Source organism: Corylus avellana, chromosome 1, assembly GCF_965113065.1.
Source record: "Corylus avellana chromosome 1, dhCorAvel1.hap1.2, whole genome shotgun sequence".
Lineage (NCBI taxonomy): Eukaryota > Viridiplantae > Streptophyta > Magnoliopsida > Fagales > Betulaceae > Corylus > Corylus avellana.
This window is the reverse complement of record NC_142490.1, coordinates 44,698,537-44,715,489: the sequence shown is the minus strand read 5'-3', so window position 1 is coordinate 44,715,489 and position 16,953 is coordinate 44,698,537. Positions and strand designations below refer to the sequence as shown.

Sequence of the window (16,953 nt, the reverse complement as noted above, 5' to 3'; positions counted from 1 at the left end):
GAGCTGCATGCATTGGTCTCTGATTTAATAGTGAATGTAGCATTTTATCAAGGATGTAGCTTTTTTTTAAATTTTTTTTTTTTTTTTTTTTAAATTTTATAGTTTAAGGTAATCGGGGCGTGTCGGGTCGTGTCTACCCGATTAGACCCGGTTATTTTAAACGGGTAAAACGGGTCGTGTTAGACTCGATTACCCATTTAGCTAAATGGGTTGTGTCTGTGTATAGGCTAATCGTGTAATGGGTACCCGCGGGTCGTAATTGGGTCGTGTCAGGTACCCATTTTGCCACCCCTAGTTTAGATGTCATTGTAATGCTGTTAGAGATATTTTAAGTTATGTTTGCAGCAATTTTCTTTCTCTCCGAATATTAGGAGCTCCTTGTGATACAAGCATATTGACATAAAAATATTTATTTTTAGAAAGAAAGTTGAATCTCACATTTGAGTTATGCATACTCTCACAGAACATATGTTGACGGACCCATTGACCAAGGGTCTTGGCTCCTATAGTGTTTTAGGAGCATGCAACTCATGGGGTTGTTAGAGTCTTTTGTTCTATTAAGTTAGTGGGAGTTATATGCATTGTGTATATCGTGAATATTTTTGTGTTGCCATATATATTGTTTTGCGTGCATTTATGTTAACTATGGCATTGACGTTGTGATACGAGACATTGTATGTGAGTCTCGGTGAGACATTGTGTATTAATCTGTCTCAGTGGGCTTCATTTGAAAATATATTAATCATTATTTATGCTATTTGTGTGCAATACTTGCATTCTATTTTTCTAGATCACATGATTGTAAATACTTGTTATATGCTATACATCCTATCGATGTGTTCTTAACTTGTAGTTGCAAACGCATCCGAATCAGATTGTGTTTTCGGGATACTTATTTGTTTACTTGGTAATTAAATGACTTATGCGGTCCTAGTGAGAGATTGTTGTATTTTATTTCACTTTTGGATTGCATAGTCATTTTAATATTTGGGTCTATAATGGGTTGGACCAATTCTACAAGCACTTGAGAAAGCCATGTACTCTCACCCTACATATATAATGAAGTTAACCCATTAGACTTCATTAGATCATTAGAGCAATTAGGGTTGAGAGACTAGTGCCCTAGCCTCTACACACACAGCACAACAGGACAAAGGGAGAAAGATGGTAGACTCATCTTCTAACAAAGAATGTATGTTTTTACATTCTTTTCATTATTGTTCACATGCTATGGAGTAAGACAGATTTATTTAGTAAAATTCTAAAAAGATCTTTCTGATTTTTCGTTTTGTCATGGCAATGAGAGTGGTCGAAGGTAGCTTAATTCAATTAATTTTTTTTACACTAATGATTGTCTAAATTATGTTACAAGTTTTAGGATCATACTAAGGTGGTGTTTTGCATTAAAAAAAGATGACGAAAATGAAATGAAAAAAAAAAAAGAAAAAAAAAAAGGTATATAGCTTTTGAATGCTTCTAATTTGTGTGGCTAATATGTCAGGCAAATCTTAGGAAAAGCTCCTTCTTGGAAGTCCTTACCCTAAGCAGGTGGCCTCTTATGACGTGGGAAAAGTGGCAATACCAGGAAATTGAGTGAGAGTGGATGAAATTCTTTTCTGTTGCTAATTAGCTCTTGGTCTGGTTACTCCCTACCAGATTCACATGGTTTAAAAAATTTATGTAAATAAAACTTGTGACATGATGAAGAAAATTATTGTTTTGCACGCAATGACAGTGATATTGTTGTATTCCCACGAAGAGAATTTCATTTCGGGTTTCTGTTTGTCCACAACCACCTATGTATATATCAATTAAAGTATGATTAAATGTTTTGATTCAGAAATTAAATAATGTTTCATCCCCGTAAGCTTAGGTAACGTAAAAATTAATTATGTAGGTAGGATGAAAGAATAATCAAGCGTAAGACCTAAGAGTTTGAATTCATCCCCCCCCCAAAAAAAAAAAAAAAAAAAAAACTGAAAAAAAGAGAAAAAAAAATTGAGATAAGTTGGGAAGGATTTCCTTCCCAAACAAGCCTTTAAAATACTAAAATACTTTCAAAACAGACGTGTTGTTGCGATTTTTTATTTTTTATTTTTTTACGCAGACGTGTTGATGTTGTGATTTCAATTTTTCAAAGCCTTTACTGCCACACAGGAAAATTGAGGCTATCGTGCGTTTTGTCATTTGAAACACAGGCACAGGCAGGGTCGGAGGGAGGCGGTTGAGAGGGTGAAATGCCCCCCTCACCTCCAAATGAATTATCTTACTTCTAAATTTTTTTTTCGAAATTTCTGGTTGCCCACCCGTCAAAAACACATCAGGGGCAAGTTTTAAGTACCACAAAACGCATAGTTCCACTAAAACTCAAAAAAAAAAAAAAAAAAAAAAAAATCCCACGCAAGTGCAATGTCACCCCAAAAAATAAAAATAAAAATAAAAAGACAAAACAATTAAAAGAAGAATGGGCAAGTGCTGCACGCAAGTCAAGGATTACTTAAAAAACAAAAAAAGAAGAGAGACAAGTTTCACCCTAAACAAAAAAAAACAATTAAAAGAAGGATGGGAAGTGCTGCACCCAAGGTAGGGATTACTTAAAAAAACAAAAAAAAAAAAAGAAGAAGAGAGCCAAGTGCTGCACGCAAGTCTCACATGCACTTTGAGTCTTTAAATTGTATATCTTATATTTAAAAGAATCAAAACTCTTATTTGCAATTGCTTCAACAATTTACAATTTGCAATTTGAGATTTTTTTTTTTAATTTTTTTTTTTAATAGTATTTCTTCCTATTCGAAGCCTTCAACAATTCAAATCAATTGTTTGGAGACCGTGAGGTATGTAATTAAATTTTTACATTAATTGAGTTTTTATATTTAGATTGATCTTTAAATTATTATTATTATTTTTTTATGATTTATGAATATATAATTTTTGTTACATATTTTAATATTATGAAATATATAATTGTAGTTACGTGGATCAACTCTGCCAGCAAATCCTTGTTTAAGAAAAAAAATTTATGATTATCATCCTAATGATAAAGATCAAATTCGAAGAGTATATCTAAAAAAAAAAAACGTTTGGCGTGACAAAATAAATTGTAAGTTATATTTATATTTTTAAACAATAATTATTTTTTTGAATTGTGCATTTATCGCGTTAATTATTTTTTAGAACATTTTTAATTAATTTTTATTTAACATTGATTTTTTTTTTATATATATTCATAAAAAAAAAATAATAATAATAAAAAAAAATCTTGACCCCTGAAGATTTTGACTCCGCCACTAACCACAGGTCACAGTAAGAGCATTCACAATGGAGGAGCCAAATTTTAATGCAAAATAGCTCCTCAAAACTCACTTTTATCTAGTTTAGCTAAGAGCATTCCTAATAGAGGAGCCAAATTTTTATGCAAAATAGCTTATCAAAACCCACTTTATCTACTTTAGCTAATGAATTTTTAAAGGTCTCCTACATTCAATTAGCTATATTTTTATTTATATCATTTAAATATTATTAAAAGTGATAAAAGTTTTAGGAAAAAGAGAACATGTGAGAGGAAAAATAGGAAAAGTTTTGAAAAAAAAGAGAACATGAAGTAGAAAAAGATTTGAGAAAAAGAGAAAATAGGTGAGAGAAACAATAAAAAATAAAATGACTTTCTTGAAAAGTACTGCTTCATTTAGCTTTTTTTTAGCTCTTCCAATCAAATATCTATTTTACATTTTTTTTTTTTTGGCTAATTCAATGTAGGAGGTTTTTTAAACATTTGAAGAGCCATTTTAAATAAAAGTAACATTTGACTCTTCCATTGGGAATGCTCTAATGAATTTTTAAATGCATCTACATCCGATTAACTATATTTTTATCTATATCATTTAAATATTCTTAAAAGTGAGAAACATTTTGAGAAAAAGAGAACATGTGAAAGGAAAAATGAGAGAAGTTTTGGGAAAAAAGAGAACAGAGAAAAAGTAGGAAAAAATTTAGGAAAATGAGAAAACAAGTGAGAGAAACAATAAAAAATAAAATGGCTATCTTGAAAAGTGCTGCTACATTTAGTTGTTTTTTTTTATAGCTCTTCCAATCAAATATCTATTTACATTTTCTTTTAGCTAATTTAATGAAATTTTTTTTTAAATATTTGAAGAGGCGATAAAAATAGCATTTACCTCTTCCTGGGAATGCTCTAAACCATCAAACAAATTAATAGAGGTAGCGCAGTAAATCATTAAACAAATGAACAAAAAGTAAACTCAACTCCTTCGAAGTATTAAGAGAACGGCCGTTGCGTTAGTGAACATCATTGTTGAAACCAACTTCGCGAAACCCATTCCGCCTACAGACCGAACCGACGTCGGTAGGGAAATTATGTACGGCCTACCGGCCGCCGGATGTCGGTGGCGACTCGGCTTCGGCACGGAGACAGTTGGTGGACGACCGGTGGGCGGCAGGCTCCCGATCTGAAGGCTAAAACTAGTAGACTTGATGGGGTTGAAAAGTCAAGTCAACATATCTCAACCACTGAAAAATGACTTGAAATTGTCAATATCATGAACCTTCGGTGCTTGGAATATTGAACGAGTCCGTTTCTCCTTAGGAAACGAGTCCCTGGAATATTGAACCAGGGGAATGAGATATAGGTTCTTGGATATATAAGAATCTTTCAAAATTACAGACTACAGAGAGGAACACCGAACACCGAACACAGAAGATGTGTTGTTCAAGATTACTTTTCTTCTTTTACTTCTTTCTCATACACCCTGCTACTCGCACCGTTGCCCAGTGGTGCTCTAATGACACTGGTAACTACACCAGCAACAGTACTTACAGGGCAAACCTCAACACCCTCCTAGCCTCCATGTCTTCCAACACCGTGATTGATTACGGGTTCTACAATTTCTCCACCGGAGAAACTCCGGACAAAGTCAACGCGATTGCACTTTGTAGAGGAGATATTTCGCCGGAAGAATGCCGTAGTTGTATCAATAATTCAAGTCACGATCTCTTACAGAATTGTCCCAACCAGAAGGAGGCAATCATATGGCCCGATAAATGTATGCTACGATACTCAAACAGATCTATACATGGTGTTATGGAGTATTCCCCTATGTATGCCTTTTACAGCACCGCAGATGTCCCGGACGTAGAAGGGTTCGTTACCCTGGCGTTAACACCCTATTTATATGGACTAATTGGCGAAGCAGCATCAGGAAGTTCTACTCGCAAGTTTGCTGTGGGAAGGGTAGATGCTCCTAACAATCAAACAATACGTGCACTTGCGGAGTGCACTCCTGATTTGGACAAGGATCAGTGCAACACCTGCTTGTGGAAGGTTGCGGGATTTATTCGAGACTGTTGTAATGGAAAGCAGGGAGGGAAATATGTGACACCCAGCTGTGATTTAAGGTACGAGACATACGATTTCTATGACCCTACAGCTGAGGCACCACCGCCATCCCCACCACCACCGCCTATAGTGCCACAAGCATCCCCCCAACCGGTACTGCCACCTCCACCTACACAAGGTACGGTCCAGATGCATCATGTCTTAGAGCATTTCTAGTAGCCTCACCAAATTTTACTTACAAAAATAACCAAAAGTTAACAACTCACATTTTTAGATCATCTACAGCAGTTTCACTACTTTAATAATCAACTTTCACCATTTCATTTAAATATTATTTTTCAAAGATTTGTTTATTCTTTCTCTAACTTTTATATTTTTGAATGTTTGTTAATGGTTTACTTTAAGAATATTTGTTTTATTCTAACGGTAATATTTTTAAAAATTTGTAATATTTCCTTCATTTTCTTAGTTTTAATTTCTATTGGAAGAAGATAATGTTTTTCATAATTGATTTTGGATTGTTAGTTACGTCGGCTTATTTCCACTCCCATATCAATTTTGGAATTTTTTTTTTATTTTTTTTTTTTATAAAAAAATACAGAGATTTTCGTCTTTACTATCACTCAGCAGTAACAATATTTAATGCAATTATATGGCATAATATATACTTTGATTTCATTGAAGAGGGAGAGAGAAGAAAAGAGAAGGGAGAGAGGCTACATAGAAAAGGGACAGAAAAAGAAAAAAAAAAAAAAAAAAAAGGAGAGAGAAATGAAAAGCAAAAAGGAAGAGAGAGAAAATATATTTGTTTAATGAAGAAGTGAGTGAATAGTAAATTTTAAGTCTGGTGAGTATTGTTCACCTCACTACTTATTTTTGTTAAAGTGATGAGGCTGAAAAGTGTACATTTAAGCCATTTTGATTAAATTGCCTCACCAAAATAATCAACAAATGGATTTGGTGAGGCTGCAAGGGGTGCTCTTACAAGTTGTGTATCTCGTTTGTTTGTTTGCTTATTTTCGTACGATAAAATTCTTCAAATTTTGACTATTATTTAAGAATTAAAATTGTTTAAATCTTGTTTATTTTAGAGTTTATAATCTTTAGCCGTTCATTGATATTTTTTTTTTTTTTTTTGGATAACTTCACTTTAGACTTCTGAATTACTACTCAATTAATTTGACAAGTCCCCCAAAGTGACATAAAAATACTGGTAGCTAGGTTGTAAACTAGGAGGAAGAAAGACAATCAGAGCTCAAAGAAGAAAAAAGAAGTGGAAAATCAGTGGAAATTGCATTTTGTTAACAAAATTTTGTTTGTTATTTTCCCACATTTTCTTGCAAAGCAAATAGAGCATAAGGACAAGTACAACTCGGGTGAGTGAACAGCTCCAAGGCTTTAATGGAGAAAGGGTAGACGGACTGATGGTGTGTCTCCCCGAGTAATTCTAGAAGTCCCTCTTGTGTCACTCTTACGTCCCTCCAAGAATGATGTGGCTCTTAAAATTATCATTTGATCAAAATCTAATAATGATCAATCACAGACCTAATAGTGATTTTAAGGGTCATATTATTCTTGAAGGGATACAAGAGTGATATAAGAATGACTTTTAGTATTACTCGTGTCTCCCCCCATCAACTTGAGGGGAGATGTTAATCAATTAGCCATTGATAAATCTTTACATCTCATGAAGATATGGTGCTGCATCAAGAAGGCAGTATCGCACCAGATACGCCTAACCATTAAGGGAAATACCATGCACCAAGATGGAAAGAAATGTATCCAAGAATGCATGCAAATAAGGAAAGACATATCAGATTAATGTACAGGGAAACTTTACCGTAGTTCAACATGTAATTGTGGAATTGATAACTAAGTCCTCTTTGGAAATTAGCATCTACTTTGTGTTTACTCTGTTTATATATAGCTATGGCTATGTACATGACAGTGGAATTTATCGAATATAGAATTTCTTTCCTTTCATATATAAGTTTTTGTTTGATGTTTTCTCTGATTTACAGATAAAAAGGAAAATGTGAAAGTAATCATCACAGTCACAGTGATAATTGGAGTAATATTCACAGGCATCTGCACTTACTTATTGTGGTGTTGGATGGCTAAAGAAAAAGGTAATATGCACCTTCCTGATCCTTTCTCTTCTTTTCTCTCTTCTTTGAAGCTCTTCTCTTTAATTACTACTTAAAAAAAAAAAAAACAAAAGGCTTATATGGACATTCCTATTACCGTGGTGGACTAAGAAATGTTACCACATTTCTACAGAAAGATTACTAATCACTATTGTATAAATACCCAGTAAGGAAATGGAAAACGAAAAAGTTTTTGTTCAACATGGGGGAAGCATATCAAAAATTTCATGGTGAAGACAATCTTGAAGACAGCGTGAACCAAGTTAAACTCCAAGAATTACCGTTATTCAATCTTCAGGAGTTGGCAAGTGCAACAAACAACTTCCATCAATCAAATAAGCTTGGGCAGGGTGGATTTGGTCCCGTATACAAGGTAATGGTTGCTCTTTTAGAGGGTATTGCCTAACAGTTTGAATATGTAGTCAATTAGTTGTTGCCTATTTACAGGGAAAACTGAGAGATGGACAAGAAATTGCAGTAAAAAGACTTTCAAGAGCCTCTGGACAAGGGCTAGAAGAATTTATGAATGAGGTGGTGGTGATCTCTAAACTCCAACACCGGAATCTCGTTAGACTCCTTGGCTGCTGTGTTGAAGGGGAAGAAAAGATGTTGGTCTATGAATACATGCCAAACAAAAGTTTGGATGTATTTCTCTTTGGTTAGTTCATGCTGATGCCCTTTGTTAATATCTTCCAATAATACAATCTAAAATTATCTACATTGAGATACAAAAATGGAATAATATTCTTGTTTGTGGTATTTTAGTATGCAAATACCAGATTTTCTTATTTGGTTTGAATAATTTAATTTGTTAGATTCAGTCAAACCAAAACTACTAGATTGGAGAAGACGTTTCAACATTATGGAGGGAATCGGTCGAGGTTTGTTGTACCTTCATAGGGATTCCAGATTAAGAATTATCCATAGAGATCTAAAGGCAAGTAATATTTTGTTGGATGAAGAACTAAATCCAAAAATATCAGATTTTGGTATGGCTAGGATTTTTGGGGGCAATAAAGATCAGGCCAATACTACAAGGGTTGTTGGAACGTAGTAAGTACCTTTGTTTGGCCAAATTCATTAAGATACTAATTCTTACATGTGAGATAACAAGATTTTGTCTTATTGTTACAATTCAGTGGCTATATGTCCCCTGAATATGCAATGGAAGGACGATTTTCAGAGAAATCAGATGTCTTCAGCTTTGGAGTGTTGTTACTCGAAATGGTTAGTGGAAGAAGAAACTCTAGCTTTTATGATGATGAGCAGGACATGAGCCTTCTAGGATTTGTAAGTTTGCCTTATATCATTGCCTCATTTTTTGAGAACTTCAATTGGGTATTTCTTATGAGTATTAGTATTGATGCTAAGAATTTCAATCCTGTTTTCATGTTTCTAGGCATGGAAAATGTGGAATGCAGACAACATTGTGGCATTAACAGACCCAATGATACGTGAACCATGCTTTGAAATGGAAATTTTGAGATGCATACATGTCGGGTTGTTGTGTGTGCAAGAATTTGCTGAAGATAGGCCATCTGTATCCATTGTTATTTCCATGCTTAAAAGTGAGACTCTTGATCTACCTCAACCAAAGCAACCTGCATTCATCGAAAGGCGAATTGCTCTAGATGTTGGGTCCTCTCAACACAGCCTAACTAAATGTTCTGTTAACAATGTTACTGTTACAATGGTTCAAGGCCGATAGCTAGCACATGTTCTTTTAAAAAACTCATTTTGTGGTTATACATATGTTGAAAGACTTTCAGGAAGGGGAAGCCAATTACCAAATCACCGCTATCCTTTTTCTCTATGATTATTTGTGCGAGTCTTTGGAGGGCAATCCATCATTTGAAAGAATTGTATTCTCAATGATATATTTCTTCAATATACATGGATATATATGCACATCGTGTGTGCGAATTTACAAGGGAATAGCAATGAATAATAAATTTCTTTATATATCATATTAACTATTTTCCTTAAATAACCAAATTGTCTTTCCTGCTTGCTAATCCTTTCCTTGTATGGTAGGAATTGATATTTGTGAATCCTCTCTTATTGTAGCTTGATATCACGGCAATCATGGGATGATGTCCATGATCTTCGGCAGATTTAGTGTTGTCTTGTTCTGAAGGAAAGTTGCATCTTGATGAGTTGTAATCTTGTCGACAAGTGGAGATAGGTCAACATCATTTACTTTGCCTTGTGTGATTGTTGTAAAAGGATTACCATAACGCCTTGACTTAATAACTACTATTTTTTCTTTGATTCCCACAACGAAAGATTTCATGCATCTATTTATTATTATTATTATTTCCTTTTTTCCACAAATTCACTTCTATAAATAAAGCATTATACCATATTTCTAAACTGAATAGACATCTTATGTAAATAAATAAAATTCATTATATATAACTCTATGTTAATATTGTTCTGTACAAACTCTAAAGATGCCAAGGACGACATTCATGTTTATGGATGATATCAACAAAAGTCTGAACATCTAAAATAACTGAGGACTCTTAACGATGGAATTCACGGGTAGTAATTTAGGCTCGCATAGGGATTGTCCTCAACGGCCCTCTTCAACAATATTAATATTGTAAAATTCACAATTTTACGTATATATCAACGTGCCAATAGATGAGCGAAACACAAAAAATGTAAAATGCAAAGAAAATTCACACACATACACGCGCTTTATGATCTGCCAACTTTGATTTCTGTTACAATATTAAATAAATTATTAAATTTATTGTTTTTTATCGGCTGAAATTTTAAAATAAAAAAATTCGTGTTTTGCACGCAATGTCGACAGTGATATTATTGTTGTTGTATTCCCCCGACCACGAAGGAATTTTCATTTTGGCTTCCTGTTTGTCCACAACCACATATGTGTTTATCAATTGCAGGTAGGGGTGTCAACCCGGTCCGGTTTCTCGGTTTTTGGCCTAAAACCGGAACCGGAACCGGAGTACCCCGGTTCTCAATTTTGAGAAACCGGAACCGGAACCGGGACCCCGGTTAACCGGGGTCCCGGTTACCGGCCGGTTCCGGTATTACCCGGTCCGGTAACCGGTTTTTTAAAAAAATTGATTTTTGGGCTTATTTTAGGTATTGGGCCTAAAATAAGCCAATTTTTTTTTCATAAGTTGACCCATTTTTTAAAAAATCTATTAGTTTCTTTGTCTAAATTAAAGGGGCTTTGTTGTGATTGTTCCAAATAATTAAAAAATAAACCTTAAAAAGTCCAAAAATCCTAAAAAATCATTATTTTTGCCTATTTGGGCCTTAGAAATAAAAATTTAATTTTTTAAAATACCCTAAACCTAAACCTAAGTGTAAAAAATATTAATATATATAATATATATATTAATATATAAATATAATAATATATAAATATTATTAAATAAAATGGAAACCCGGTTCCGGTATTCCCGGTAAAAACCGGGTACCAAAAACCGGTACCGGAACCGGGGTACCCGGTTTTTAGATTTTTCAAACCGGAACCGGAACCGGGACCCCGGTTTCCCGGTTTCCGGTTTCTCGGTTTCCCGGTTTTCCGGTTTCGGTTCCGGTTCCCCGGTAATTTTTGACACCCCTAATTGCAGGGCAGTCTGATTAGATGTTTTGAATCAGTCATGAAAAACAAGGAATATATGGCCCACACCTGACACCGACCCCGGTAAAGCTAGTCAACGTAGAAATTAATTAAGCAGAAAGTGTACAGAAGCATGCAGGTAGGATGAATAAAAAATCAAGAGACTGGAGTACTACTTGGCAGCACTTTAGAGAATAGAGAGATCGATTAATATAAATGCGAGGAAATCGGCTACAAACCAAATTAAACCAATTTGGAAAAGAAAAGAAAAAAAAAGGTGTTAGGGTAGAGAAATATTGCTACACTAAAATTAGTAAAAATAATTAAACAAAAAAATATAATCTATCATTTTTTTTCTTAATTATTTTGCAAATTATAAATTACTAATTAGTAGATTGTAGTATGAGTTGTACAAGCTCACGCGTTTATCAAAAAGAAAACTAGTGAGCGTAGTGAGACCTTGACTTAATGCATGGGGTTGAAAAGTCACCCCAGTATATCTGAACCACTAAAATAATGACCAATTACTCTTTTTTCTCAGTGAAAATCACTGGAATGATTTATTATTAATATGGGTTCCGAGATAAGAATCTTTCCAAACATACACAAGATGTGTTGTTTAAGATTACTTTTCTTCTTCTTCTTCTTCTCCTTCTTTCTCATACACCCGGCTACTTGCACCGATGCCCAGTACTGCTCTAATAAAAATGGTAACTACACCAGCAACAGTACCTACAGGGCAAATCTCAAAACCCTCCTGGCCTCCATGTCTTCCAACACCGAGATTGATTACGGGTTTTTCAATTTCTCAGCCGGAGAAACTCCCGACAAAGTAAACGCGATTGCACTTTGTAGAGGAGACATTTCGCCGGAAGAATGCCGTAGCTGTGTCAATTCGACGAGTTATGATCTCTTACAAAATTGTCCCAACCAGAAGGAGGCAATCACATGGCCCGATAAATGTATGCTACGATACTCAAACAGGTCTATACTTGGTGTTATGGAGGATTACCCTATATATGCCTGGTACAACATCGGAGATGTCCCGGACGTTGAAGGGTTCAACGGAGTGCTAGGTCCCTTGTTAGATAGACTAATAAGCCGCGCCGCATCGGGAAATTCTACTCGCAAGTTTGCTGTGGAAAGCGCGGCTGCTTCCAAGTTCCAAAAGATACATGCACTTGTGGAGTGCACTCCTGATTTGGACCGGCTACAATGCAACAACTGCCTGGATACAGTTAAAGGATATATTCCACAATGTTGTAATGGAAAGCAGGGAGGGAAATTTGCGGCACACAGCTGTGATATAAGGTTTGAGATATACGATTTCTATGACACTACATATGAGGCACCACCACCGTCAGTGCCACCACCATCCACCCCACCGGTACTACCGCCTCCACCTACACAAGGTATGGTACGGAATATGGGTGTTTCATGTCCTAGAAGTTTGAGTATCTCATTTGGTTTTTTTGTTTATTTTCACGTGATAAAGTTCTTAAAATTTCTCCCCAAGTTTATGATAAAATTCTTGGAATTTTTCAACTATTACTTAAGTATTAAAATTGTTTAAAACTTGTTTTTTTTAGTGTTTACAATCTTAATTTAGTCGACGTTCCATTTTTTTTTTTTTTATTTATAAAAAATATAAAATTAATATATCTCACGTAATTATATATTAAGATGATGAAATTAATCTGGATAATTGCATTCGAATTGTTTTGAATTCAACCATATTTATCATAACCTCTTGCCTCGTAACCCAAAGAAATGCATTAATATTTGCCTTCCACTTGCAAAGCTCGTGGAAGGTGACCTCTTTTGGGTCTTCGATCAGTGTGGTTTTCGTAGCTAGCTTGAAGGAAAAATTGCCCCTCCTGTCCTGTCTGCATCTCAACATTATTCCAACTAGTGCCCCCACCATTATTGCACCTTTACCTTTTCCTACACGTAAAGATACTTACACACATATATATGTTTAGACTTTTCTTGTTGTTCGTTATCAGTAGGCAGGCGTTAGGTAAAATATTCGTTATGGTCTCTCTCACTTGTATTTTTAATTAGAATATATATATAGAGAGAGAGAGAAAAATTCAATACTTTTTGTTTTTTTTTTTAATGTAAGACTCAACACATATACACTCATAACATAAATAAATATTGTTTAGTTAACTAATTATATGTAAAGATGTGTGTTTTTCTTCTTCTTCTTTTTTTTTGTTAATATTAAATGGATACTAATTTCATTTTTTATATATTAATTTAATCTTCAATTTTAATAGATTTTTTATTCATGATTTAACTCCCTATCTTAATATATATTTCATTCATTTGGACCCTTCTGAGAAAAATTTCTAGCTCCGATCCTTGGCGGAGGTCCGGATCAATATCTCCTCTTCTACCATTGAAAAATTTCAAGTTCGAAAAGGCACTGATCATGTTATGCTATAAGCATAACAAATAACATTGTGAAAAGTCGTGATCACTCGCATCTAAGTTATTTTTGTTGATAAGCTGTTTTTAGTTTGCCCCTCTTTAATTACCTGCACAAATTGTTCGATTTCATGGTGTTTGCAGGAAAGAAAAGTAGCAAATCTCCATCTGCAATTGTTATAGTCGTGCCCACTGTTGTTTCTCTTGTACTAATTATCTGCATCGGCATCTACATATTCTTCTTCTATTCAAGAGTGAGGAAGGCAGGGGAGAAAGTTGAAAGTAAGTCAGAAAATGGTTTATCTTTCATTGTTGTTAAGGATATCCTTTTTAATTATAACTACCAAAAACAAAAAAAAAAAACAAAAAAAAAACCATGTTCAGACAATTTGTTGTGTGTATCTGCTTCTTAAAGTACTAAGCAGTATTGCCGAAATGATTACTGCTTTTTCAAGAATAACCTTTCATGTAACCATTCTTCTTGTGTAATTATTTATTCAAAACGCTTAAGCTTTTTAAAAAAATAATGAATTTAATAATTTAATTAATATTTTAATACCCTCTCATACTTAAGACTAGAAAACACGGAGAGAAATAAATTGTACGTACATATGGACTATTTTAATTGAAATAAATTGTAGACTCGAAGTTCAAACTCAGAACTTTGATTTTGATATCATATTAAATTAACACTTATTTCAAAAGTTTAAGTTGATAAAAAAATAATAAATTTAATAATTTAATTAATATTTTAATAGTTCTACATAAAACATGACATAATTTAGAGATTGTTATAAAATAGAATCCTGCCATCAATTGTTAAATTAGTAATTCTAGATGTTAAGGTAGCTAATTAAAAGATGAATGGTCAATGTAAGTTTTGTTAAAGTATTAATTAAATAATTAAATTCAACTCTTTCTAACAGTTTTAACTTTTTGAATAATTTATGATTTAACATTGTATCAGAACAAATTAATGTCATGAGGGTATGAGTTTGAATTCTAATTCCCATAATTTACTCCTATTTTAATTAAAATATTCAATGTGTTGTCTAGTATCACACATCCCCAGATTGTTAATTATATGCACATATATAATAGCATTTGCCTTTGTTTTCTTTAGGCAATACGTTAATCTAATTCATGTGTATTGACTTGTTTTAGGTGAAGCCGTGGATGAAATTAGTAGTGTTGAATCGTTGCAATTCGACTTTGACACAATTAAAGTTGCTACAGATAACTTTTCAAACGAAAATAAACTTGGACAAGGTGGATTTGGTGCTGTCTACAAGGTGATGTGGCATTATTGATTAGATAAGTGTATCATTTTTGTTAGTCACAATAGTTTAAATCAAACATTATAAACTTGAGGTTTACAAATGCTATATACATATCCATTGTTCAGGGTAGACTCCCAAATGGAAATGAAATAGCTGTGAAGAGATTGCTCAAACCTTCTGGACAAGGAAATCTAGAATTTAAGAATGAAGTTGTGTTAGTGGCTAGGCTTCAACATCGGAATTTGGTAAGGCTCATAGGATTTTGCTTGGAAGGAAGTGAAAGGATTCTAATCTATGAGTTTTTCCTTAATGGAAGCCTCGACAAATTCATATTTGGTATGGTGCACTTTTACTTAAATGTTAGAATGCATTCATGGTAATTTTCAAATTCAATTGTCTAGTCCACCACATATAGTGGTTTAACAAAATCATATTCTTGCATGAATATGTAGATCCAATCAAGCGTGCACTTTTGGATTGGGAGAGGCGCTATAAAATTATAGGAGGCGTTGCTCGAGGACTTCTTTACCTTCATGAAGATTCTCAACTTCGTATTATTCATCGCGATCTAAAACCTAGTAACATTTTATTAGATGCAGATATGAATCCTAAGATTTCAGATTTTGGCACAGCAAAATTGTTTGTGCTAGATCAAACTCAAGACAGTACCAATCAAATTATTGGGACCTAGTAAGTATATCCATGTAGGTTAGAGCTAAAACATCATAAATAGCATGCTATATATGTATTAGTAACACTGATGTCTACTTCATAGAAACAAGGTAGAAGCTGTTGAATCCATCTCCCATAAATAAGATGAAATTGAAGAAATTTTAAAATATAAATATGAGAAAAGCTATATTATCATTCAAATTTAACTAATATTGTTGGTGTTTTATGTAGTGGATATATGCCTCCAGAATATGTAATGCATGGATGCTTTTCAGTGAAATCCGATGTCTTTAGTTTTGGTGTTTTCGTTTTGGAAATTGTGAGTGGGACAAAAATCAATTCTTTTCGTAAGGGAGAGAGTGAAGACAGCCTTTTAAGCTATGTAAGTACAATTATCTTTGCGCAAATTTCTTTTCTGCCTCAAAAGTGGCATATGCTATTGACAAAATAAACTATATTCTCTTTGATATATCTGCCCACGCAATTATCTTGCAGGCATGGAAAAATTGGAGGCAAGGGACATCTATAAATCTTGTAGATCCCATATTGAGGGGTAGTTCAACAACTGAAATACTCAGATGCATCCACATTGGGTTACTATGTGTTGAAGAAAATGTAGCTGACAGACCAACAATGGCTTCAGTGCTTCTTATGCTTAGTAGCAACTCTGTCACTCTTTCGGTACCAAAAAAACCTGCGTTTCTTATGGGTAGGAGCAGTATATCAGACATGTCATCTCAAAGGGAGCGGAATATTAGGGCAATACGGCCAGATCAATCTAGAAGCAGCTCTGTCGAAGCCTCGGTAAATGAGGCTTCAATTACTGAGCTATATCCTCGCTAAAATATACCAAGATTTCTCTATGTAAGAAGATGCACTATGTTGTTATTAATTATATATTGAGTCATTTCTTCATTAAATTTCAATTCCATGACAATGTGAATTTTTTATTTTTTATTTTTTGTTATAGAAAATATGTTAAGACATGATTAAATCAAATGCCCTCTAGTTACATGTTCTAGGGGAGGAGTGGTTCATACGTGTTACAACTCTAAGTGTTTTACATGGCATAAGTGCAATTTTAACTATATGTATATATGTTCTTTGGCACCCTTTGCTTGTAAGCTGATTTTCAAGAATGAGTTATACCTAAAGTTTGTATCATTTGGTATTAAAATCGACACCATATTAAGTATGTGATTAGACGTAGCTCATCAAGTATGAGATCGAATGGATTGCGTCTTTGTGGCTGAGTTTCAGAGGAGGTAACCTATAGGCTAGATTAAGATGTCTTGGTAGTATCTATGAGCAATGTGTTAAGTCATTGGATGAGTGTTGATAGAGTGGATTGTTGTGGATGTCGGCTGAGGAGCATGGTGGTATGTTATATGATGAACGCCGGTAAACACCGATTTTTTAGTGGCATGTATTCCACATCTAGATCCTATACAATTTGCTCAAGCA

The 16,953-nt window shown here is 34.0% G+C and overlaps 3 protein-coding genes across 3 annotated transcripts; all 3 read left to right on the top strand.

Annotated features, from left to right (window-relative positions):
- Positions 1-4,717: 4,717 nt before the first annotated feature.
- LOC148589921 (cysteine-rich repeat secretory protein 38-like) lies at positions 4,718-7,906 on the top strand. The gene is made up of 3 exons (XM_088515763.1): positions 4,718-5,531; positions 7,375-7,482; positions 7,668-7,906. Exons 1-3 carry the CDS (start codon positions 4,718-4,720, stop codon positions 7,904-7,906), a joined length of 1,161 nt encoding a protein of 386 aa, XP_088371889.1.
- A 70-nt stretch (positions 7,907-7,976) lies between these two features.
- On the top strand, positions 7,977-9,208 carry LOC132170005 (G-type lectin S-receptor-like serine/threonine-protein kinase At1g11330). The gene is made up of 4 exons (XM_088517606.1): positions 7,977-8,158; positions 8,316-8,553; positions 8,640-8,790; positions 8,900-9,208. Exons 1-4 carry the CDS (start codon positions 8,023-8,025, stop codon positions 9,206-9,208), a joined length of 834 nt encoding a protein of 277 aa, XP_088373732.1. The 5' UTR covers positions 7,977-8,022.
- A 2,506-nt stretch (positions 9,209-11,714) lies between these two features.
- On the top strand, positions 11,715-16,579 carry LOC132170006 (cysteine-rich receptor-like protein kinase 10). Its single transcript, XM_088514474.1, has 7 exons — positions 11,715-12,516; positions 13,682-13,819; positions 14,702-14,829; positions 14,943-15,153; positions 15,270-15,507; positions 15,721-15,871; positions 15,985-16,579. Exons 1-7 carry the CDS (start codon positions 11,715-11,717, stop codon positions 16,330-16,332), a joined length of 2,016 nt encoding a protein of 671 aa, XP_088370600.1. The 3' UTR covers positions 16,333-16,579.
- Positions 16,580-16,953: the final 374 nt, after the last annotated feature.

Excerpts from the sequence above, each read along its gene's own strand:
- LOC148589921 (XM_088515763.1), top strand. The coding sequence starts at position 4,718 with ATGTGTTGTTCAAGATTACTTTTCTTCTTTTACTTCTTTCTCATACAC. Across the intron at positions 5,532-7,374 it reads GCCACCTCCACCTACACAAG|ATAAAAAGGAAAATGTGAAA; the intron begins GTACGGTCCAGA and ends TCTGATTTACAG. Across the intron at positions 7,483-7,667 it reads TTGGATGGCTAAAGAAAAAG|TAAGGAAATGGAAAACGAAA; the intron begins GTAATATGCACC and ends ATAAATACCCAG.
- LOC132170005 (XM_088517606.1), top strand. The coding sequence starts at position 8,023 with ATGAATGAGGTGGTGGTGATCTCTAAACTCCAACACCGGAATCTCGTT. Across the intron at positions 8,159-8,315 it reads TTTGGATGTATTTCTCTTTG|ATTCAGTCAAACCAAAACTA; the intron begins GTTAGTTCATGC and ends TTAATTTGTTAG. Across the intron at positions 8,554-8,639 it reads ACAAGGGTTGTTGGAACGTA|TGGCTATATGTCCCCTGAAT; the intron begins GTAAGTACCTTT and ends GTTACAATTCAG.
- LOC132170006 (XM_088514474.1), top strand. The coding sequence starts at position 11,715 with ATGTGTTGTTTAAGATTACTTTTCTTCTTCTTCTTCTTCTCCTTCTTT. Across the intron at positions 13,820-14,701 it reads GGCAGGGGAGAAAGTTGAAA|GTGAAGCCGTGGATGAAATT; the intron begins GTAAGTCAGAAA and ends GACTTGTTTTAG. Across the intron at positions 15,508-15,720 it reads AATCAAATTATTGGGACCTA|TGGATATATGCCTCCAGAAT; the intron begins GTAAGTATATCC and ends TGTTTTATGTAG.